Here is a 25,497-nt window from a genome sequence, read left to right as displayed (position 1 = left end):
TGTGTTTCAAATAAAAAAAAATCCCATTCCATTCCAATCTATCAAATGCTTTCTCTGCATCCAATGCTACTCCCACCATTGGGATCATTGTATTTTGTGCTATATTTATCAAGCTTAAAAATTTAACAATATTATCTGCTGCTCTTCTATTTTTAATAAAATCAGTTTGATCCATATTTATTAATTTTGGCAAAAATGCAGCTAACCTATCAGCTAGTAATTTTATAATCTGTATTCCATAATAATGATATGAAGAAGGTTTTAAACAATCTTTCCCTTTCTTTGGAATCACTGTTATTAACACTATTTTAAATTATTCTGGTACATCATATATCTTTTTCATTTGGTTTAATACCTCCATTAATACAGGCATTAATAACTCCTTAAACTCTTTTAAAAAATTCTGGTGGAAAACCATCTTTACTCAGTGCTTTATTATTCTGTTAAGAAATTATGGTCTCATAAACTTCTATTTCAGAAAAATTCTCAGACAACCATAACTTTTCATCTTCCTTTAGCACAGGTAGTTTAACTTGTCTCAAATAATCTTTTATTTTAATATCATCTTTCATAGATTCTGAATGATAAAGTTTAGCATAAAGTTCCTTAAAATTATCATTTATTTCCTGTTTTATAAGTAGTCTGACCTGTACGTACGTTTCTTAATTGCAGTTATTGTTCGAGAAATTTGTTCTATTTTTAGTTGCCATGCTAAAAGTTTATGAGCCCTTTCAACCAATTCATACCCACTCTAAGTCTGTATTGTATTAAATCTTAATTTTTTTTTACTCTAAGTCTGTATTGTATTAAACCTTAATTTTTTTTTACTCTAGCAATCTTCTTCTCATCTTTTTGCAGTTGAATTTCCTTCTCCAATTTCATTATTTCTTTATCTAGCTGATCTACTTCTTATTATCTTTCTTTACTTTTGAAGTATAGCTTATTATTTGACCTCTTAAATATGTCTTCATAATGTAAACTTACTCGTAACTGAATCTTTATTGGTTTCAAGTAAATTTTTTAATCTGTTGCCTCATATAATCACAAAATTCTTTTTTCTACAATAAAGTTTGCAGGGGCATTATGGAGGATTTGTAGTTGATTGGTCTGTGCACTTGCACAGATCCCCTGGAACAGGGTGCCTGAAGCCTCATTGAACTTCCTTATGGTACAAGATGTCATAGTTGTAGTGGAGAGTTCAATTCTCCACCTCAGAATCTCATTGTTCTTGATTTACCCCGCTGCTTATTATTAAGCATAAAAGCAACTGCAAATCTTTTCCTGACCAAGTAGTGCCTCCAGTGTCATACAGCCTCAACAATTGCCTGGGCCTCTTTCTCAATGGAGGAGGGCTGGAGTTGGGGGTCCTGGAGGGTATGGGAGAAAAAGGCTACAGGTCTGTCCGCTTGGTTAAGAGTGGTGGCCAGGGCTCTCTACCTGAAATGGGCTGGATTTATCCACTGCATGCATTGTGGCCTTGACGTCTTCTTTGATGTGGGTGAAGGCCACCCAGGCCTCTGTCGACGGGGGAAAAGAGGTGGCTTTCACTATGGGTTGGGCCTTGTCGACAAATTTGGGAACACACTGGGCATAATTCAAAAATAACCCCAGGCACCTTTACAGAGCCTTGAGGCTGTGGGACAGTGGGAGTTCCAACAGGCAGCACATGTGGTCGGAATCAGGGCCAATTACTCAATGTTCCACAATGCAGCCAAGGATAGCCAGGCATGAATTGCTGAATATGCATTTGTTTTCGTTATAAGTAAGATTCAGGCTTTTGGCTGTTTAGAGGAATTTGGCTAAGTTGTTGATGTGGTCCTGCAGATCGTGGCTGCAGATAGTGATGTTGTCTAAGTAGGGGAATGTAGCCCAGAGCCCATGCTCATCCACCATTTGGTCACTGGTGGAGAACACCCGGTACTGGGTGATCTGATTCACCATATCGGCGATATGGGGAAGGGGATGCTCGTCCAGCTATGTGAAATGGTTGATGATTTGGCTATAGTTGATCACCATACTATCTTTCTCCACAATCTTGACCACTACCACCTGAGCTCTCCAGGGGCTTATCCTGGGTTCAATAATCCCCTCAGTCAGAAGCCATTGCACTTTGATGATAAAATCCTTGTTCCCATAACTCTTGGTGGCATAGGCTTACAGTCTGGGGAGAGATTGGCGAACAGGGGCGTTGGGGGGGGGGGGTGGGCCGGAGCGTGGACTGCCCACAGGTCAGCCGTGGTGAGGGAGAGGGAGGCTGGGCTGTTTAAGAACTGGTAGTTGCAGACTGTGTGGGGGTGGGGCCCATCATACTCCATGGTGATATTCCTGAGCTGGCATTGGAAGTCTAACCCCAGTAACACGGGTGCGCAGAGGTGTGTCATTATTAGAAGTTTACAATTTTTATATTTTGTTCCCCACATGATCAGTGTTACAGTACAACAGCTATGGGCCTCTACAGATTGGGATTTTGAGGCCATGGAAATTTGTAGGACGCTGGATGAACTATGAGGGAATAGTTCTGTACAATGTTGAGGTGTATAAAATTCTCCATGCTCCCAGTATCAAACAGGCAGTTTGTTGTGTGACCTTTTACTTCTGTGTTCATCATTTCATGGCCTAGTTGGTGAGGGCTAATCTGGTCAATTGTGACTGAGGTCAATACCAGGTCTTTGTCCAAATTCTGCTGTGAGTGAGTATGACCGAGGCCAGAGTGGAGTCGCTGTTTGATCGGTAAGATGGCATGCATGTAGTGTTGTTGCTTGTGGCTGGAAGTGATGGTGGCCCCGTGGCACGCCCGTGGTGTTGTTATAGCCGGAAGTGACATCATCCATGGTGGCTGCCCCCAGTGCTTGCATGTGGCGCCGCTGCTAGGGAGAGAGCAAGGCTTTGACATAGACATTTGCGTAGTGTTCCTTCTTCCCACAGCCTGAGCAGACTGTGTCCTGGGGCAAGGCAGTGCTTCTGGTGGTGCTTATGCTGGCCGCAGAAGTAGTACTTCGGGTGCTTGATGGCAGCAGCAGTGTAGGAGAAGTCAAGGTGCGCTTGCATGGTGGCAGCCTGGGATCCTGCATCCCAAGATGACGGCGACTGCGTCCCCCATGAGGCAGCTGCGTTGCCAGAGGAGAAGGAGTCCACATTATGGATGGCTACTTGCAGTCGTTTGGCCAGATCAACGGTTCTCTGCAGATTCAGATTGCCCTGTTCCTCCAACAGTCTCTAGCGAATACAATCTGATTGGATGTCCAGTACATCCCAGATGAATTCATCAGTACAAGTCTCTACCATGATGTCCCTGCAGCCGCAGCCTCGTCTGAGCTCATGCAGGACTCAAATATTCTTGAATAAGGCCAGGAGGTGCCTCGCATAGACCTCGTTCTCCCCAGCCAGGTACTGACGTTTCAGCTTTTCCAAGTCTTCTGTGAATGCTGTGCAGCCCCTGACAATCAGGTATACACGATGGCTGACTTGTGAGAATGGCAGGCACAGTTTGTCTTCTGATTGAACAACCTTGGTAGATGCCAGTAAGAAGTTATTGAAACAGTGTAGCCAGAGCTCAAACTTGGCTGAAGCTTGGGCGTTCGCAGATCGATTTCATTTGTTCAGCCTCAGCAACTTGTCCATAGTGAGGAAAAAAATTCAAGAAATTAAAATTGATGCACTATGAATTAACTTCAATGACTAGAAGTTAATTGGTTAAAACTGTGTGTACACTCATGTTACTTGGCCAGAGTCCAGAGCTCCTGCTGGGGGAGGTGTCAGGGCATAACAGCCTTTATTAGAGGATTCCAACAGTGGGAGCTACTGGTTCAGTCAGAATGGAGGCAGGCCAGCCATACACATAGAGATGGTAACCAATAGTAAAACAGGTATCACCATACCTTGGTTCATTGATCATTCAGGAATCTGATGGCAGCAGGAAGAAGCTGTTCTTGTGCCACTGATTGCTCGTCTTCAGGTTTCAGTACATTTTTTCTGGATAGCAGAGTGAAGTGGGCATGGCCTGGGTGGTGAGGGTCATTGAGGATAGTCTGCTTTCTTAAGACACCGTCTCTTGAAGATGTCCTCGATGGAGTGAAATCTGGTGCTTGTGATATTGCTGGCCAAGTTAACAAACCAAGGGAGTATTTTCTTGTCTTGTGCATTTGCACCTCCATAACAGACAGTGATGGAACCAGCCACAATGCTCTCCACAGTATACCTGTAGAAGTTTATGAGAGTCTTTGGTGATATACCAAATCTCCTCAAACACCTCACAAAGTACAGCCGCTAGCGAGTCTTCTTGGTGATTGCATCAACGTGGAGGCTCCAGGTCCTCGGAGAGGTTGACACCCAGGATTTTGAAGTTCTTGACCCTCTCCACTTCTGATCTCTCGATGAGGACTGCTTCATGTTCTCATGACTTCCTCCTGAAGTCCACAATCATCTCCTTGGTTTTGCTAATTTTGAATGCAAGGTTGTTGGTGTGACACCACTCAATGAGCCAATTGTTGAAGGCTGAGTTGTAGTCAATGAAGAGCAGCCGTACGTATGGGTTGCTGTTTTCAAGGTGATCCAGAGCTGAGTGGAGAGCCAGTAATATTGCGTCTGCTGTCGAGTGATTGTGACAATAAACAAATTGCCGTGGGTCCAGACTTTTGCTTAGGCATGTTAATTCTGGCTATGACCAACCTCTTGAAGCATTTAATCACAGTAGATGTTAGTGCTACTCGGCAATAGTTATTGAGGCATTCTGCTTTTCTTTAGCACTGAGGTGATTGATGTCCTTTTGAAGCAGGTGGGAACCTCTGACTGCAGCATTGAGAGGTTGAAAATGTCCATGAACACTCTGTCTAATTGGTTGGCATAGATTTACCCTGCGAGGTACACAGGGCCTGACATATTGTGAGTGTTCACCCTCTGAAATAATATTTTGACATTGTCCTCGGGGACAGATATCACAGGGTCCTCAGCCTTTTCAAGGATTTTCGTAGGCCTCAGTTGGGTTCTCCTTCTCAAAGTGGGCATAGGTTTTCAGCTCATTGGGTAGTGAAGAATCACAGGCATCTATGGTGTTCACCCTCGCTTTGTAGGCCATAATGGCCTGCATTCCCTGCCGTAACTGATGTGCAGCTGCCTCTGTCTCTTGCTTCCTCCAGAATTGCCACTTTGTTGCAGAGATGGCCTTCCACAAGTTGTACCCGGACTTGTAGAGATCTGGATTCCCGGCCTTAAATGCCCTTGATATTGCAGAGGTTGTGAATCCTCTGATTCATTCAAAGTTTATGGTTGGGGAACACCCAATAAGTTTGCATGGGAACACACTCATCCACGCTGGTCTTGATGAAGTTGGTGACACCTGATACATATTCATTCAAGTCTCTGGATGAGTTCTTGAATATGGACCAGTCCACCAATTCAAAACAGTCCTGCAGATGCTCCTCAACCTCCCTCGACCACACTTTTGCTGTCTCCATCACTGGTACTGTGGTCTTCAGTCTTTGCTTGTACATTGGGAGTAGGAGTACAGCCGGTGATCAGACTTGCCGACGTGAATAATTATATCAAAATTGCTGCTGTAGTGGACAATGAAGAAGGATACCTAAAGTTATAACAGGATCATGATCACAGAGCACCTATGGCATAGGGATTCCTTAAGGTGGAATGTGAGTTTAGGGGGGCAGTTTGAAAATCACTGATGTAGAGGGTTGTTAGCCAAATGCAAACAGGTGAGATAAGTAAGGATGGGACATTTTGGATGACGTGGGAAAGTTGGGCCAAAAAGCCTTTTTCCACACTGTAGTCTCTGACTCTGTGAGGTGAAGATTTAATGGAACAAATGACTCATTCGGAGGCTGAGCTGGATAAAACAAAAGGCAGGCTAAAGGCACTGGAAGAAAAAGCAAAAACATGGGACACAGAAAAAAAAGATTGATGGGCAAGATCAATCATTATGGAAAATTTCAGCAGACGTAACAAGGAGAGAAGGAATAGAGGGAAAAGATGTGGTGAGTTTCTTTCAAACATGTATCCCACAAATGCTGGAACAAAGCAAATTAAATACAAAGCTGCAAATTAAAAGGGCTCACTGGACCCTCAGACCCAGAACCGGCAAACAGCAACCACAACCAGTCCTGGTAAGACTTTTAAGTTACCAGGGGAGAAAGATGTGATCAAGGGAGCAGCATACGAATATTCAAAAAATAATGGCCCATTAGTGTTGTCAATGCAAAAGTAATGTTGGGAAGAATTTATTGTTATACAATATCTGAAAAATAGTATGGATAAAACACTAAAGTTTATTAGTCTTAATATTAATGGGATTAACAGAATGGGGAAGAGGAAGAGGGTCCTAGCATACTTAAAAAAATTAAAAGTGGATATAATCTTTTTGCAGGAAACACATCTTACCAAATTAAAACATGATAAGTTAAAAAGAGGATGGGTGGGACAAATAATATTGTCTTCCTTTGGTTCAAAGGGAAGAGGGTGCGGATTCTAATTAATAAATACAGTGTTAATAGAAGGTAGTTTGATAAAGCCAGAAGTATATGTAATGGCACATTGTAAAATTTATGGAGAAGCATGAATATTTATGCATCAGATTATGATGATGAAGCCTTTATGAAGGACATCTTCTTAAAAACAGCAGAGGGAAGACAAAATATATTAGTTGGAGGATATTTTAATTTTTATCTTGGACCCAATACTTTATAAATTGGCAAGAACAATTACAAGGGCGAAAGCAGCAAAAAACACAATTTCATATATGAAAGATCAAAATCTTATTGCTGTATGGAGGCAATTAAATCCCATAGAGAGAGACTACTCTTTTTATTCAAGGGTGCACAACTCACATTCAAGGATCAACTTATTTTTAAAAAGTAGAGTGATAAAAATTTCCAAGCGAGGCTTCTATCAGACCACTTTCCATTAATAGTTACAAAAGCAATAATGGACAAGCAAGAAAATGTATAAAGATGGCACCTCAGTACTACATTGCTTAAAGAACAAATTTCTGCAAATTTATAAAGTGACAGATAGAAATATTTTGTGAAATAAATCTGCCATCTACTAATAATAGTTTACTGATATGGGACACACTCAAAGCATATTTAAGGGGACAAATTATATCCCTATACAAAGAACCTTAAGAGGGAATATATGGCAGAAGTGAACAGTTTGGAGAAAGATCTTAAAGAATTGAAAAAAACCTCAAAGAACAGGACTACAAGAAGAATACAGATTACTAGAGAATAAAAAGCTAAAATACAATACAAACACAAAGGACAGAAAAAGCTATTATTAAAAATTAAACAATAATACTATGAGTTAGGTGAATGGGCACACAAAGTTTTAGCTTGTGTAAGGTAAAACATCATGAGATGGGAATGTGTAAGGAGTTACAGGGAGTGTTTGGGAGATGGACAGGGCTGTAACAAGATGTGAATGCATCCTTGTACTTACAAGATAAGAGAGACATTGATGGATTGAGAGGCAGGAAGCTAGCAGGGAAAGGATAGCAACAGTTTTAGTCATTGGACATGATGATGTTCTAAGCACGTATCCAAGGGTATAAAAAATCACCATTTTGCTGATAACGGCAGAATGCATTCTCCGACTAACATGGTTAGTCGCAAGTGTTACAATCCGGTAATAAAGAACAAAGAACCCTGATTTCGACTCAGTCTGGTGTTTGTCTCACTCATTCATGAACAAAGCAGACCTAACACTTGGCATATTAAAACAGAGACAGATACCCTAGTATATAAGCAAAAATGAATTAATGAAATTTTTAGACAATATTACACAAAATTATACAATTCAGATTTACTAGGAGATGAGAATAAAATGGAAGAATTTATTGCTGAATGTTGAACTTCCAAAGCTAGAAGAAAGAAAAAGGATAAAATTAAATACTCACTTTAGAAGGGAAGAAATCGAAAAGACCCCGTGCACCTTACAGGCAAATAAATCACTGGGGGAGGATGGATTTTACTTAAATTTTTTAGACACTTCAAATAGTTATTAATGCCTGGAACCATGTGTCATGATAATGAATATGTATGAGATGTACCGGAAGTCATGTGGTATGAGAGAGAGATAAGAGCACAAGCAGGAGAACAAAGAAAACTGGAAAATAAAGACATGAGAAGTTTACCTGATAAAACTTGTGTTTGATGTTTTATTAACTTCACATTTCGGGCCACAAATGTGACATTGGCAACGAGGATGAAAGAAGCTTGAAGAAAATTAAAGACTAAACAAGATTACAGAGGATTACAGACAACTTCAAGGTGATAAGAATTTTCTCCTTGTCTCAGTACTTTTGGGGCTGGAATATTTCCTCATGGCTGGTGCAGACGGTGACTTTCTTACACATAGTGGAATTGCTCATTTTGACCCAATGGGTGATGCAAGCACTGTAAGTGTGAAGTGGAAGGCATGGCTGGAAGAATTTGAATCCTACGCCGACAGTCGTGGCCTATTTCTAGATACCGGTACAGTTGAACAAAAAGCGCAGAGAAAGGCGTTACTTCTTTTCACCACAGGACCAGCAGTTCGGGAAACATTTAAGACACTTTTGAATACTGGAAGAAAGGATGAGTACCGGAAAGCGGTAGATGCATTAAATGCACACTATGTAGTGACACCGAATGCTACATTTCAACGCCATTTGTTTCGAAGAACGAGACAAGAAGATGGCCAGACAATTGCTCAGTACGTGACGAGACTACGCCAGCTAGCTGTTGGATGCAATTACATGCCAGCTGATTTGGACAACCAATTACTGGATCAGGTCGTACAGCACTGCAGATCAGATAAACTCAGAAGACGTCTACTGGAAAGAGGGAGTGTGTTGGAACTCACCGATGCTTTAACCATTGCTGCTGCATTAGAGGCTGTTGAAGGGCAATTTCATACCATGACCCTGAAAGACAACTCAAGCCAGCAAATTAAGAGGCTCTCACATCGCCATAACCAGCCAAGATATACGTCGACACAGGACGTGGAGTGTTATTGATGTGGGAACCGAGGTCACTTTGGAAAAGACCCATATTGCCCAGCCAAAGACAAAATTTGCAGAAAGTGTGGAGGTAAGGACCACTTTGCAAAGAAGTGCAAAAGCAAGTCCAATGCAGACCAGAAGAGGAAGAGTACAACTTCCAAAGGCAAAGCCTGGGGAAAAGGAAAGTATCCTGGAAAGAAAGATGCCATTCGCCAGATAGACGGTGACGATGATGATACCCAGGAGGAACAGAGTTGTTACCAATTTACGTTGAATGAAATACATCATGAGAAGGTCCCAGTGATCATTGGTGGAGTGACAGTGCAGGTCATTGTAGACTCAGGCAGCGACAGTAATGTGATTGATCGACATTTATGGGAGAAGTTGAAAAGGAAAAAGATCATCTGTACCTCAAAGAAGTGTTCCAAGAAACTATGAAGATTTTAATGTGCCAGAGGAACATAGGCTTGATCACATCTGCTTGGCTGGCTTGCCACTCCTTATTCTTGAGAAGGAAGGAGCTTTAATGGATTTCATACTGGTAGATCTCCGAAGCTGCATTAATTCCAAATGATAGTCTCTTGTAACGATACAATCCACAGTGAGTCACAAATGTTGTTACATCTCGGGATGCAACCAAGCCATTGCAGACCATTGGATGTTTTAGTGCAACTGTTGAAGCTGGAGATAAGTACACCAAAGCAGAGTTTATGGTCATAGAAGAGAGGGGAGAACCATTGCTGAATAGAAGCACAGCGCAAGACCTGGCAATACTTCATATTGGAGCTTGTGTCAATTCAATTCTGTCATATGAGGATATGAAGTGAGAATTCCCCGCAGTCTTCCAAGGAGTAGGAAAGCTGAAAGGTCGACAATTGAAGCTAGCGGTAGACGAAACGGTCAAACCCAAGGCACAACCAATGCGCCGAACTCCATTTGGACTTCATGGGAAAGTCGAAGCCAAAATTAAAGAATTGATCAAACAAGACATTATAGAACCGGTGGAACATTCGACACAATGGGTCAGTCCCGTAGTGATTGTGCCCAAACCAAAGGGTGACATAAGACTATGTGTTGACATGAGAATGGCCAATGAAGCTATAATTAGAGAACGACACCCTATACCAACAGTGGAGGAAATACTTCAAGAACTAACTACCAGCAAGGTATTCTCAAAAATTGATCTGAAATGGGGCTATCATCAATTAGAGCTGGATCCAGGTTCCTGAGATGTAACAACATTTGTGACTCACTGTGGATTGTATCGTTACAAGAGACTATCATTTGGAATTAATGCAGCTTCGGAGATCTACCAGTATGAAATCCATCGAGTGATTCAAGGCATTCCTGGAGTTGCCAACATTTCTGACGACATCATAGTCCATGCACCAACGAAGGAAGAGCATGACAAACGGTTGAGGCGTGTACTATCTAGACTACAGGAGTCAGGCCTTACCGTGAATGGAAACAAGTGCCAGTTCGGTGTGTCAGAAATGGACTTCATGGGACACAGACTTACACGGGAAGGACTAAACCCTGCAGAGGCCAAGGTGAAAGCTATTGCAGAGGCACGTGCACCTCAGAACGCAACAGAGGTGAGGAGTTTCCTGGGATTGGTCAATTTTTGTGCAAAGTTCATTCCTAATTTTGCTACAGTGGCAGAACCACTAAGGAAACTAACCAGGAAAGGTGTACCATTTCATTTTGGATCTGAGCAGAAGAAAGCGTTCACAGCGCTGAAGCAAAGCCTGACAGATGCAAAAACTCTTGGATATTACGATCCGGCGGCATCAACCAAAGTCATAGCGGATGCCAGCCCGGTTGGTTTAGGAGCCGTGTTGGTCCAGATGCATGATGGAGGGCCAAGAATCATTGCCTATGCCAGCAGATCATTATCAGATGTGGAAAGAAGATACTCTCAGACAGAGAAAGAAGCACTCGGACTTGTATGGGCCTGTGAGAGGTTCCATGCATATTTGTACGGCATTGAATTTGAACTCATCACAGATCATAAGCCATTTGAGGTGATCTATGCACCTAGATCCAAGCCATGTGCCAGAATAGAGAGATGGGTACTCAGACTACAACCCTACAAATATAAAGTAATCCACATTGCAGGGAAAACAAACGTTGCAGATCCGCTGTCCAGATTGGTGAAGGATGGTGGTCCACAATCCAAGTCAGAATTAGGAACAGAAACAGAGAGCTTTGTACGCTTCGTAGCTATTCAGTCGTCACCGAAAGCTGTGACTACGAAGGAGGTCGAGAGAGAATCCGAACGTGATCCAGAACTCATGGAAGTAAGAGAATGCATACAGAGTGGACAATGGGACAAGTGTACTCACAAGGCTTACATTCACATTAGAGACGAACTTTGTTGCATTGGACAGTGTGTATTAAGAGGTTGCAGATTGGTGATACCGCAAAGATTGAGACCGAAGATCGTATCCTTAGCGCATGAAGGACACCTAGGCATTGTTGGTACCAAGCAAAACCTCAGGACCAAGGTATGGTGGCCAGGTTGTGATAAAGACGCAGAGAAATTTGTTAAAACTTGTCACGGATGTCAAATCACAAGTAGGAGTAATCCGCCAGAACCGATCCGGAGTACGCAACTCCCGACAGGACCATGGATCGACGTAGCTGTTGATTTCCTTGAACCTTTACCGACAGGTGAATCAATTATGGTAGTGATAGATTACTACAGCAGATACTATGAGTACGTGGTGTTGAAGTCCACAACCACTGAAAAAACAATACAAGCGTTAGCAGAGATATTCGCAAGATATGGATTGCCTGTTACATTATACTCTGACAATGGTCCACAATTCATTTCAGAGACATTTGCGGAATACATGAGGACCACAGGTATCCACCATCATAAAATAACTCCAAAATGGCCGCAAGCCAACGGAGAAGTAGAGAGACAAAATCAGTCCGTTGAAAAACGATTGAGGATTGCACACGCAGAAGGACAAAATTGGCGAGAAGCATTGCTATCTTATGTGGCTGTCTATCGAGCAACGCCTCATGCAACCACTGGAAAAAGTCCTGCAGAGAAGTATTTTTTGGGAGAAAAATCCGCACAAAAATGCCAGAAATAAAGGAAATCCGAGACGACCAGTAGATGAGGAACCACGATGCTGAAAAGAAAGGTGCAGCAAAGCTGTACACAGATTCGAAACGTGGAGCCAAGTACTCAGACATCATGCCAGGAGATAATGTTCTAGTGAGGCATGAAACTGGTGGTAAGCTAGACACACCTTATTACCATCAACCCTATACTGTCGTATCCAGAAGTGGCAGTATGGTGACAGTCAAGTCTCCGACTGGAGTCCTATATAAGAGAAATGTATCAAGTGTAAAAAGGTACCAGTCCAGAGATACATCGAGCGAAGAGGTTGAAAGGCCAATACGAGATGCTGAAACTGAGAGACCTGATGATGTTCCAGAGGCAGTTACCAGCACTCCTGATGAAGTGACTAGAGCGCCAGAAACACCCGAAGCCGTGGCGAGCAGTATTTCCAACGCTGAGAGTGAACAACCGAGAAGCGACGACAATATCGCAGGCAGGCCAAAACGAAACCGGAAAGCGCCCAAACGATACGAAGACTTTGTGCCATAGTTTTAATAAGAACTTTGGGACAGTATTTTAATCTTATATCATAAAGTGCATGTATGAGTGCTGTAGGAAGTAAACTTTATGTAGTTGAGTTATAGTATTACCATTAGTTACGTTGTTTGTAGGTTTCCGAGGGATATTCGTAAGTGAAGGTAAAGTTTATTTCTGATTAAAGGAAGGATGTCATGATAATGAATATGTATGAGATGTACCGGAAGTCATGTGGTATGAGAGAGAGATAAGAGCACAAGCAGGAGAACAAAGAAAACTGGAAAATAAAGTCATGAGAAGTTTACCTGATAAAACTTGTGTTTGATGTTTTATTAACTTCACATTTCGGGACACAAATGTGACACCATGCAGTGGAAACACAGACCCTTCTGGAATCATTCTCAACTGTGATTATTACAGTGTTAACAAAAAAGAATAGAGACCCACTTAAAAGTTTGTCATACAGACCAATATCCCTGTTAAATGCTGATTATAAGATAATAATGAAAGCATTAGCTGATAGGTTAGGACAATACTTGCCAAAACTGGTACATACAGATCAGTCAGGATTTGTTAAAGGAAGGCATTCCTCAAATAGTCTAAGAAGATTATTTAATATAATACACATGGCTAAATCTGAATAAAATCCATGAATTATAGTCTCTTTAGATGCAGAAAATGCATTCAACCATTTGGAATGGCCCTTTTTATTTAAAACTGGAAAAATTTGGTATAAGGAGAACATTTAGAAATTGGATAAAAACTTTATCCCATAAACCGCAAGCTAAAATAATAACAAATAATCAGATGTTGGTGGTATTCCTCTTGAGTAGATCGAGCAGACAGGGATGCTCCCTGTCCCCAGCGCTTTTATTTTAGTGATTGATCCATTGGCAGGGATAATATGAGGGGATCTGGATATAAATGGCTTCAAAATTTGGAAACAAGAGCACAAAATCAGTCTATTTGCCAATTATGTGCTATTGTACCTATCAGGCATGGCTAAATCTTTGGAACAATTACAAGGAACACTAGAAAAATATGGAAGTATATCAGGCTACAAAATAAATATGGACAATGCCATTAACAAATTTTGAATATGAAAGATACCAGAAAGGAAGTAAATTAAAATAGAAGATGGATGGAATAAAATATCTTGGGACAGCAACTGACAATAACTTGCCAAATCTGTACAAACTAAATTATTTCCTCTTCTTGGGAAGATAGAAAGAGACCTACAGAAATGGAGAGACTTACCAATTAGTGGGAAGGATTAACTGCATCAAAATGAAGGTGATGCCAAGACTGCAATAGCTTTTTCGATTGCTGCCTATTCCATTATCTAAAAACTTTTTAAAGCTACTAAACAACCATATTAGACAGTTCCTATGGAATAATATGGTACTAAGATTTGCATTTGGAAAAACCGATGTGGGACTGGGAGGACTTATACTTTCAGATTTTTTTAAAAATTACCAAGCTGCACAGGCAAGATTTCTCACAGTCTTCTTCACTGAAGACAACCCCCTTTCTTGGGTTCAAATGGAGGAAAGGAAGCAAATGACTTTATCTATAAATGGAGTGTCAGATCACTAAAGAAAAAGATGGATAACCCCATTTTAATACATATGATTAGAACGTGGCAAGAAATTAATGAGTGTATAGAAAAAAAGTAGGGATATCAATAAAAGCACCATTGTGTAAATTTGTTGTATAACAAATACTAAGGACTGTTGCACGGAAAGAACTCTTATGTCCTTTGAACAATTAGAACACAATTACGGAGTGGCCAACGGGACCTTCTTCTGTTTTCTCCAGCTTAGATCATTTTTAAGAGACCAATGTTGACCCCACCTGAAATTTGTGAAACAATCTGGATGGGGAATACACCAAAATTTATAACAAAATTGTATTATGCTCTCCAGAGCGAAAGTGCAAAGCCAAGTTTGCAGAAGTGAATGGAAAGATGGAATTCGGACTTGGGTGTGGTGATTTCAGAAAGAAACTGATCAGATTGGTGTAAGGACAGCATGACGTTAATTATAAATGCAAGATATGGGTGGGTTCAGTATAATTTTTTTACACCAATTATTATCTTACCTCACAAAAGTTACACAGATCAAAAGCCAAAATTTCAAAGATCTGTTTCAGATGTGGGATTGAGACAGGAACTTTTCTACTTGCCACGTGATCATGCATGTAGGTGAGGCCATTTTGGCAAGAAATTGCAGAAAAACTAACCAGAATAACAGGAGTGACCTCCACAAGCAACCTGGAGTTATATCTACTGTGTAATTTTATGGAAATAAGCAACAAATTGAATCAATATCAAATTTCATTTATAAAAATAGCATTGGTGGTGGCAAAAAAATGTATCGCGATCATTTGGAAGTCTGACTCCCCTCTACTTATAGCATGATAGACTGCCGAAATAAACAGCTGTATACTGTTAGGTCTGCTTTGTTCATGAATGAGTGAGTCAGACACCAGACTGAGTCGAAATCAAGGTTCTTTGTTCTTTATTACCGGATTGTAACACTTGCAACTAACAGTGTTAGTTGGAGAAGGCGCATTCTGCCGTTATCAGCAAGTGGTGTTTTTTTTTATACCTCAGGATACGTACTTAGTAAATTATCATTGTCCAATGAATAAACTGTTGCTATCCTTCTCTGCTAGCTTGCTGCACATCAATTTGTCATTACCACTCTTATCTTGAGAGTACAAGGTCACAACTGCATCTTGTTACGGCCCAGCACTGGGTGACTCCTTCTTCATTCCCAGCTCATGATATTTTTACCTAACAATACCTAAGGGAAAAAAATGATATACAACTTAAAGAATATGACATTTTTGTAAAGGTATGGCAGCCATGCCTGGACCATATGGGGGCCCAGATACAATAATAAAAAGAACAAAAAGGGTATAAAAGTAACTATTATACATACAAAAATGAGGTTTCCCCAGTTGTACTTTATATACTTAAAATATATGTAAGCTCTGATGGTGAATGGATCTGTATATATTGAAGTGGGTAGGAAGGAGGGAGGGACTGTTGTTTTTGTTTTGTTTGTTGTGTTCCAAAGAAAAAGTTTAATATTTTGTACATTTAAAATGTTACTATGTATATTTTTGAAAAAAAATTAAAAATAATATATTCAAAAAAAGATAAGCTTGGGCATTATTCCCAAGAATGTAGGAAGCTGAGAGATGACCATATAGAGATTTCATGAGAAATATGGATAAAGTTAATGCACAGTCTGCCCCCCCCCACCTCACGCACACCCCCCCCCCTCCGGTAGATGGTTCTAAACTGTGTTTGAGGTGAGGAGAGAGGAAGTTAAGAGGGACCTGAGGGGCAACTTTTTCACTCAGGATGGTCTGTATTTGGAACAAGCTGCCAGAAGAAACTGTAGAAACAGGTAGAATTTTGATGTTTAATAAAAATTTGGACAGATATAGATAGAAAGGTTTTAGAAGGATGTGGACCAAGACTGTGCTCAACCCTTTGCCCTTCTCCCCCCCACCCACCCACCCCCCCCCCCCCCCACACACACACATTTTATTCTGGTATGTGTCTGATTTTTGTTACACCTTAAGAAAAGCTCAGGCCCAAACATCAACTACCATTTACTTTCGATGGATGCTATTTTTTCTCTCTGTATTGAACGGTAAGTTTGTGTACATTTCTTTATTTATTTACATGTATTCGCATCCTCTTGAGTACAGTTCTTTGCACTTCCAATAAGTGATAATTCTGCCTTGCATGCAGGAAATAGAATCTCAGTATTTTGTGCGCTGTCATGTATGTACTCTGACAATAAATTTGAACTTTGAACCTGCTGAGTTTCTCCTACATTTTTGTGTACCGCATGAGATCCTAGCAACTGCTAATTTTTTTTTGTGCTATAAAACCTTTTGTGATGTTCATCTCTAATTTACACAGAATTAAACAACTTGGGGGAGAGGGGTATGGCCATCAGGAATAATGTACAGGCTTGGCCTGTTCACTGTTTTAAAAAAATCTGATAGAAACTTGGTTAAGGTTTATAAAATGATAGAGGAGTTTATTGAGGTGGATCTAGAAATGTTTTCATTGAGGTGAAGTCTAAACTACAAGTTGACCAAGATTCAGTAAGCTGTTCAGGATGGTTTATTCCATCTGTTTAGAATGTCAAAATTACTATCCATTGGAATTGTTTGAGGCAAGTAGCATAGAAACAGTTATGGGAAAATTTGATGTCTATGTGAAAGAAAGTAGGGAGGTTATGTTAGGGTGAGAAGAAATAAATCTGTGGCGTTTGGAGTGTCAGTATTTGCATAGACCTACGGCTTTGCAGTAAATGCCGTGCAATGAACAAGCACTCTTTTGTATGAATGATTATGCACTTATTATCCTGATCAGAAACTCCCAAGAACCCATCCATGAATTTTTTTTGTCTTCACAGCCATGTGCTATTCCTTAATATTAACGTATGTTGACATGAGGTAAACTGCCACAAACAGAATAATGATTGCAAAAACAAAAAAACACTCTGTTATTCTTTGTAATTCCTCCATCTCCACATGCAACAAAAGGACTACCCATTGTCTGATCCTGAAGTAGCTGCAAGCTCTTCAGCTGTGACAGTGTCAACATGCAGAGACTTTAATTACAGCAAAGCAGATTTACATGGACATTTTCCATTATAGGGATTTATCATTAGAAAAATTGTTGGGAAGTATATGCATAATATTTTGTCTATGTTTGGATGGTCTGAGTGCATTATCACATTGTTTCTGGTATTGATATATGTGTATTAATACATTTTATTAACTTGATGTGGTAGTTCTAGTCAACAGAATCTAACCATTAACTACGATTGATATCTAGCAGTTCTAAACCTAAATTAATCCAAATATTGCAAAGGGTTGATGAAAATAAAAAGAAATGACAATAAATGTGATGAAATGTGTAATATAAACATTTTTTAAACATGTTTTGCATGTGTATATCATGTAAACTCAGATGGGCCAAGCTAAAGTACTGTATATAATTTGGATTACTTCTGTACAGGAATGACAGGGACTCTACAGGCATGGCTGAAGATGCATATGGTGCAGTGGCTCCAATATATGAGGATATTGGCAGGGCTGGAGGATTATAGTTAAGAAGAGAGGTTAACCAAGATGTACCCATTTTCTTTGTGATAACAGTGACTGAGGATATTTTTCATGAAAATTTTGAGAAACCTAGTTAAGGTAAACCTTAACTGGAAAACAGACCTAAAGTCATAGGTAAAAAAAAATGTTAAGAACAGACAAGGAAATTGTTTCTTCTCATGAATAGTAGTAGTGGTCTAGAATTCACTACCTGTGCGGATAGATGATGCCTGGGTATGTACTTGGAATCATGTGATACAGGACTACTGAGCCAGAGCTGAGAGGTGGAATTAATATACAATAAAACCCCTCTGGTATCTGGCATCTATGGGGATTGGTAGATGCTGGATAAGTGTATTTTCTGGTTGATTGAGACTTACCCTTATGATGCCTAACTAAAGGATCTATATTAAGAATCAACAATTTAAAAGACAAGGTGTACTGAAAAAGCTTCACATGAATATATAAACCTTAAAGCATTTTACTTTATTTTCAGTCATTTAACCGTTGCTGCATCTGCAGGTTCCTTCCCCTCCACGAAGTTGCTCGAAAGATAAATATTATATCATAGACAATTAACCACCCCCTTCCCCAAGTTACAGATAAAGCATCTGACCAGGGCGACTCTAACCAAGCAAGGCTAAGGAGACACTTTAAGAGAGTCAGCCCAACAGCGAGTGGCATCAGGCAGTTCTTCATCCTGGGTGATGCCATTTTATTCAACTCAGCTTTAATCGAACTTTATTCAAATAGCTACTATGAGCAAAGCATGACCAAGGCACTCTGCTGAATGAATATTTGCTCTTATCATTCACCAAAGGTTTATGTATTACTTCAGAGAATATTAACTTTTACAATTTTAAACTTATGTATTGTTACCTAATATTTTATTCTTATTTATTTTAACTTTTTAAATTTATTTTCCTTGATTTTTTTGCCATTTGCTTGAATTCTGGATACCAGGGTTTTACCGTATAAATAGTTCCACTTTTGGTTAGTACAAGTCTTTGGCTTGGCTTCGCGGACGAAGATTTATGGAGTAATGGGCAGTTGGAAGCAGTGCCTACCTTGTGACATAAACACTTTAAAATGTAAATAATTACATTATAAATTTTGTATAATACATATTTTTTGTAAGATTATTTAACTGATTTTATAAGGCAAAACCAACAAAAAATGATGCTGTGCCTTTATTTTGCAGTTCATTGACTATGTTTCCATTACACATGCTCATTCCTTTCTCAATATTATCAGTTATGGATGAAGTAAGAACAAGCCACCATTGACTTTCTTCTTTCCTTCAATTGAAATGGGAATGCAAAGCATTAGTTAGACTGCAATTAGATTGTTGTGTACAATTTTGGTTGCCGCATCACAGGAAGTACGTAGCCACAGAGAGAGTACTGAAGAGATTCACCAGAATGGTGCCTGAAATGGAGGTCTGAGTTTGGCTAGGTTTATTCTCTCTGGAATGTAAGGTGCTGAAGGGTGACCTTATAGAAGTTTATAAAATTATGAGGGGTGTAGATAGGATAGATAGAATATTTTCCAAGTTCAGTCTAGAATTAGAGGGCACAGGTTTAAAGTATGAGGGGAGAAATTTATAGAAAATCTGAGGGATCTCTTTTTTCACTGAGTTGATGAATATCAGGAACAATCTACCAGAGCAAGTGATCGAGTCTTATACCATTTCAATGTTGCAAAGATGTTTGGATAGGTACTTGGATAGGAAATGGACCTAATGCAGGAAAATGGGATTAGGGTAAATGGACATGGTTAGCATAGACAAGGTGGGCTGAGAGGCTATGATACTATGAATCAATACTATGATTCTGATCATATTGAAATGCATCTCTGGTATGTGTATTTGTGAAAAGAAAACTGGCAATAAGTGGAGGTGACTGACTTTTATCATACCATCATTGGTGTAGAGCAGTGGTTCTCAAACTTTTTCTTTCCACTCACATACCACTTTAAGTAATCCCTATGCCATAGGTGTCCTGTGGTTAGTAAGGGCTTGTTTAAGGTGGTATATGAGTGGGAAGGGAAGCCCAATTGTTACTGAAATATCTTGCTTGAGAAAATTTGTCAATGGCCCATTTCCTTTGGAGTTATGAAACTGTGCACATAACAAGTCAATTAGGTCCGATTAAGATAGTGGTTTCCCATTTGGAAGAATGTAAACAGTAAGTAATCCCTTACTAATCACAGAGCATCTACAGAATAGAGATTACTTAGGGTGGTATGTGAGTGGAAAGAAAAAGTTTGAAAAGAATGTGACTAAAAATAAAGTAAAATGCTTTAAGATTTATATATTCATGTGAAGTTTGTTCAGTACACTATAGTATTTTGTCTTTTAAACTGTTTATTCTTAATGTAGGTACTTGTGGAGAGCGAGGTATGTTGTTCGACCCATGAGTATTATAGTGAATTATCTGCCTCCATGTTGTTCCCAGTGTGTCCCATAGTAATGATATTATAGAATGTTCAGGCTATCATTCTCATAAGCCAAGATGCCAAGCATTTCACGGCACACAACTGTGTAAATAAACAAATGCTGCTCCCCTATTAAATGGACAGATATGACTGCAATCCTAGGATGAAATAAACATTACTTATCAAGGTACTTTGCATTGGCCTACTGGAAATACAGACAATGAATTTAACTATAACTGTGGGCTTCAAAATTCACTTAATAACAGTGACAAGTTCATTCATTATGGAACAGTTAGAAACACTGATAGGCCAGGGCTTAACACTTGAGAAGAGTGTCTGTAACTACTAATATTTATCATTTATCAACCATACAATGCTATTCAAACTGAGACAATTGTATTACTTTTAATTGTATGTTTTGGTTTGTATATGCAGGGAAGTTGTCTACCTTATCATTTTACCTATTGTATGTTTCCTATTGCCTTAAATATGTTTTGAATCATAAATTTTAAAACAATTGGTACAGAATATATCGAGAAATATCAAAAGGTATACCATTTTTTCTTGCAAACTGCTTTGGATCGATTATAATTTTTAACTGTAGAATCTTTATTCTCATACCAGCAATTGATCACTTTTTTCCCCCCCAGATAAATGCAAAAAGCCTGGTGAATGCAGATCGCTGTGCGCTCTTTCAGGTTGACCACAACAAGAGAGAGTTGTATTCAGACTTGTTTGACATTGGTGAAGTGAAGGAAGGAAAACCGGTTTTCAAGAAAACCAAAGAGATTAGGTACTAAATAGAAGCTTTATCAACACAAACTACAAAAATAAGGGAGAAAATTATATCAGGTGTTTTATGCTATTCCATTTATTTTTGTATGTATTGAAGGAACTTTTATTATTGAACTATTGTTGACTTCATGGTTCTGCAGTTTGGAGTATTGCCTTACAGTTATGCCCTGTTGTACCAGGTTGTCAAAACAACCACTACAGGAGTGAAAGCTATTTTACGTGTTATATTACAGATTTATGTTTCAATAGCTCAAATAAATTGACAACTAGTGAGGAATTTTCTATTTAATGATATACAGGGGTGGTCAGGAACCAGCATCAATGTTTCCAAGCTGTTCAGGAGCATTAGTAGTTGTATCTGAGCCAGGTTCTGAGTGTTCTTTTTTTTTGGATCATAGCTTGAGCTGAAATGCTTTGCATTGTTCAAAATTTACAGGATTATTGGAAGAATTAATATCTGTTGTTTAATAGCTTACTTTACAATGATGGAGCAAATATTTTGATGTCTTCAAAACCACGAGGTCACTAGTCATTTCCCCTTTTGGGTCTGCTGCTATTACTTGGGTACCTTCTAAATTAGAGATATCAGAAAGCCTTTGAGGCTGGATAATGCAGGGCATTTCTGACCAAGGGGCCAGCTTGTTACTGAATAGTCTTGACAACAGATCATTGTCTGTCCTCCACTATTGCTTCTATCAAATGGACAGCAGCAGAACATAAGTCCTTCAGTACTGCTATTACCAAGAAAGAAAAAGCAGTGAATGTTCCATGTTGGAGATCTGCATTAGAACATTCAGTGACCTGAGTCTTGCCTCCATTTCTCAGTCTGTGGAAGGAGTCCAGCCTGTTGTGTATTTCCATTTGAGTCTCTTAAGTTCTTGGGAATTGTTTCTATGCATTTGGTCATTTTATATTCCACCTTACAACCTTCACCACCATTTTCATGCACCACATTTAGTGACACCTAAATTTATCATCAGTTTGAAGTAAGAGCTCACACATTCCCAGCTTCACACTTCAGCCAGTCCTGAGCCTTGCATCGTTTAGTATAGTCGGACTAATTTTACTGCCAGAAAAATCAAAGGGAAGAATGAAAGGGCATTTAAATTATGAGAGGAATGGGGTGCTAGCAATCTAAAAGAACTGGCCAATGAAAAAGAGTCTCCCACCATTTCTCAGTCCATGCATGTTAATTCCGATCCCCGCTGCCTGAATTTCTAGCGGTGGGAGCTATGTCTTTTTGGATTGACAGGAAGATATTCGGGAATTAGACAAATGCCCCCTAAGTCTGCTACCATATTTTCCAAACAGAATAGCTTGTGATTTCTGACAAGCCATAAAAAAATGCTAAATCTCTTCATCATTTTTTGTTGGTAAGGTTTTCCATTGAAAAAGGAATTGCTGGACAAGTAGCACGGACAGGAGAATTTCTAAACATTCCTGATGCCTATGCAGATCCTCGCTTCAACAGGTAATTTATTTGCAAATTATGTTGAATAATTTGAACGTGAACTGATTTTTGATGCCCTATCAAACCACAAGATTTTTAAGCATAGTAAAAACCAAACCTAACTGTAGATGTTTTTTTTTGCTCTAACTGTACCACTACCACTCTTGGAAGACTGTCCCTTGAGTTTTATTTCCATTTTCCAGCTATATTTAACAAGCAAGAAGGCCTGCCGATGAATTTTTAAGACATACAGAAGGATTTCTCCCAGACTTGATGCACTTCAGTTACATTCAAATTAGTCTCACATTGAAGTTAAAAATGACCTTATACTAATTTCTTCTAACACAGCTCATCCTTATGAAAAGAACCACTTTGGAAGTTTTAATTCTGAATTTTTAAAGTTTGATTTGTGAAATTGTTAGTGACATTTCAGCATGAAATTTTGTTATTGCCTTGTACTTTTCATGTGTGAACATCAGCAACTGGTAATTAGTCATCATTTTTAATGCAGTAATATGACCTAAGACACTGTTACAAGAAATAATTTGAAATTGAACCTTTACAGAAGCTGACCAAAAGCTTATTAAAGAGTACATTTTATGGAGTACTTAAAGAGGAGTATAATGGAAGAATGGGTCAGAAAAGAAATTTGAGCGTGGCAAAGTGAAGCATAAACCCATAATGGGAGGAATGCAGAGAAAGTGATCATGGAGAATTCAAGCACAGCAGTAAGAACTTGTACATGGGACCAATATAAACTTAGGAATGATGTGTAAATGGGACTTACAAGAACATAGTACTTAAAAGAGATCAGTACATTCTCTTCATTGAAGATCTGGATTCTCACCTGTTGCAAGGGCGAAAGACGTTTCAATATGTATTAAAAAAAATTAGGAAAGGGATGGTGAAGATTAGTCTCATAGACGTATCAGGAAGAATGATATTGGATCATCAAGAGGGTGTCTGACCAGAGAAATTCCAGGAGGACTTAGGTGTGCAATTAAAAAGACTAATTTTGATATTGGTAATCCTGAATGTATGTACAGAATATCAATGAGAATAAAATGGGAATGTTAATTATGGGGCTAAAGAATTAAGTTACTGAAGGTTTACTGTAAATATTCGTGTATAATGCGAAAAATTTTGTATCAAAATTCAAGCTCAAAGTAGGGGCGGGGGGGGTCACATTATACACGAGGTTATAATTTTAACAATATTTTCTACCAGGTTTAATGATAAATAAGATTATCAGCAGCTGCCCACAATGATGGCGGCGCGACGAGGTTGGGCAGGGGCGGGGGGAGTTGGCGGCGCGACGAGGTTGGGCGGGGCGGGGGGAGATGGCGGCGCGACGAGGTTGGGCGGGGGCGGGGGGAGTTGGTGGCGCGACGATGTTGGGCGGGGGGAGATGGCGGCACGACGAGGTTGGGCGGGGCGGGGGAAGATGGCGGCGCGACGAGGTTGGGCGGGGGCGGGGGGAGATGGCGGCGCGACGAGGTTGGGCGGGGACGGGGGAGATGGCGTCACGACTCAGGAGGGTGAGGGGGGGAGAGAGACACCAGCGCTACTTGGGCTGGCGAGGGGGAGAGACGCCAGTGCGAATCGGGTGGGTGAGGGGAGGGGGTCGTATTATACACGGGAGTAAAATTTTTCTCCCTTATCCCCTCAAAAATGTGGGGTCACATTATACATGAAACACATGACTATTCACGGTATATATCACAAAAGACTGTTACCGGTACTAAGGGGAAGATCTGGAAAGGGCTTTATCTGAAGCAAGCTGGGACCAAATTGAACTTTAAATAGGAATGTTTAAAGGACTTCATGCCAAGGGAGGGGTCCTAGCAGAATTAAAAATAATTGAAGAATTAAAAAAGGAATGAGGGCAAAGCTAAGGTTATCAAAAGTATAAAATGTAATAATGGCAATAATCAATATTCAGAAATGACTAATAAGGAACAACAGAATGAAAAGGAGAAGCATCATATAGTGGTTTTAAAAAAGAAAGCAATGACAAAAAGTTCAATTGTATATTTAAAACTATCAGCATGTAAGGAGACCACAGGACATGCCATCTTTGTGCATCCATCTGTGCACAGTAGAAGTCCAAAATCTAGATGCCAGAAATCTGGACCAGCCGAGAATCGAGACTTTTCAAAAACTCTCAAACTTTTTAAATTTATTGGACTTTTGTGTGCGTGCGTGGATAAACACCACAGATGCTCAGCAGCTGCAAACGACCACGCTTAATACAGGTAACCCTATCAGAAAGAAATTCATTTGTATACTGTATTTTTCTTTTACAGTGTTCATTTTTAAACATATTACAAGCAATACATGTTTACATTTTTGTCAAGTGTTGACTTTATTTTCTTAAAAACTGTTCGTTTTGATAAATGAAGCCTGCTGTATTGCCAATGAATTAACTATCAAGATTTACCTGTTCCTCTCTTCTTTATTCCTCCTTAAATCTGAATTTTCAAAGTTCTGCTGAAGAATCTATAAAATCCAAAATGTTTTGGCCAACCCAATCCCTGAGTAGTCCAGATTTTAAAACTTCTTTTGTAGCATAAGAAAAAAAACAGGCATTGAAGCTGAATGTTTTGATTTGTAGAACTTCAAGGAAATTTAAAATGTAGTTCTGTTTAGTCAGAGGATCAGACAAGGGTTCAAATAGTCCTCTTGTAATAACAATTTAGAAATAAACTAATGCACATAAGTAACATTTTAAAATAGTGATGTTTATGTTTTTAATATCCTTTAAGTTTGGTTTATTGACAGGCAACGACTGGGCACTCAGAACAATTTTTAAAAAATTATAAATTCCTTTTCTGCTGCACTTGCAAATCAGCACCAGGTTACTTGAGAGAAGCATGTTTTGTTTGAGTTTTGAAGATCTTCGTTTTTTTGGTTGTGTTGGAAAATGTGTTGTTATGGAGGAAAACACTTAAGAAACTGGCACAACTTGGGTTGCAATTTTTGCTCAGATAACTAATTTTGGCTCGAGCTGAAACTCCTGCCAAGCATTTATAAGTGCACGTGGTAATGGAGCCTGAATCAGATTGGTTAGAAAAATAT

At 39.6% G+C, this 25,497-nt stretch overlaps 1 protein-coding gene across 9 annotated transcripts in view; it reads left to right on the top strand.

The window, feature by feature from the left end:
- Positions 1–25,497, top strand: part of pde10a (phosphodiesterase 10A) — a 218,907-nt gene that overhangs the window by 116,057 nt on the left and 77,353 nt on the right. For all 9 annotated transcript variants that reach the window (XM_069931573.1, XM_069931577.1, XM_069931571.1 and 6 more), the window contains 2 exons: positions 20,825–20,967; positions 22,348–22,440. In XM_069931573.1, coding sequence (XP_069787674.1) covers positions 20,825–20,967; positions 22,348–22,440 — 236 coding nt within the window. The remainder of the gene's footprint in view (positions 1–20,824; positions 20,968–22,347; positions 22,441–25,497) is intronic.

This window comes from Narcine bancroftii, chromosome 4 (assembly GCF_036971445.1).
Source record: "Narcine bancroftii isolate sNarBan1 chromosome 4, sNarBan1.hap1, whole genome shotgun sequence".
NCBI lineage: Eukaryota > Metazoa > Chordata > Chondrichthyes > Torpediniformes > Narcinidae > Narcine > Narcine bancroftii.
The sequence above is the reverse complement of the archived record's forward strand: the minus strand, read 5'-3'. Positions and strand labels throughout refer to the sequence as shown.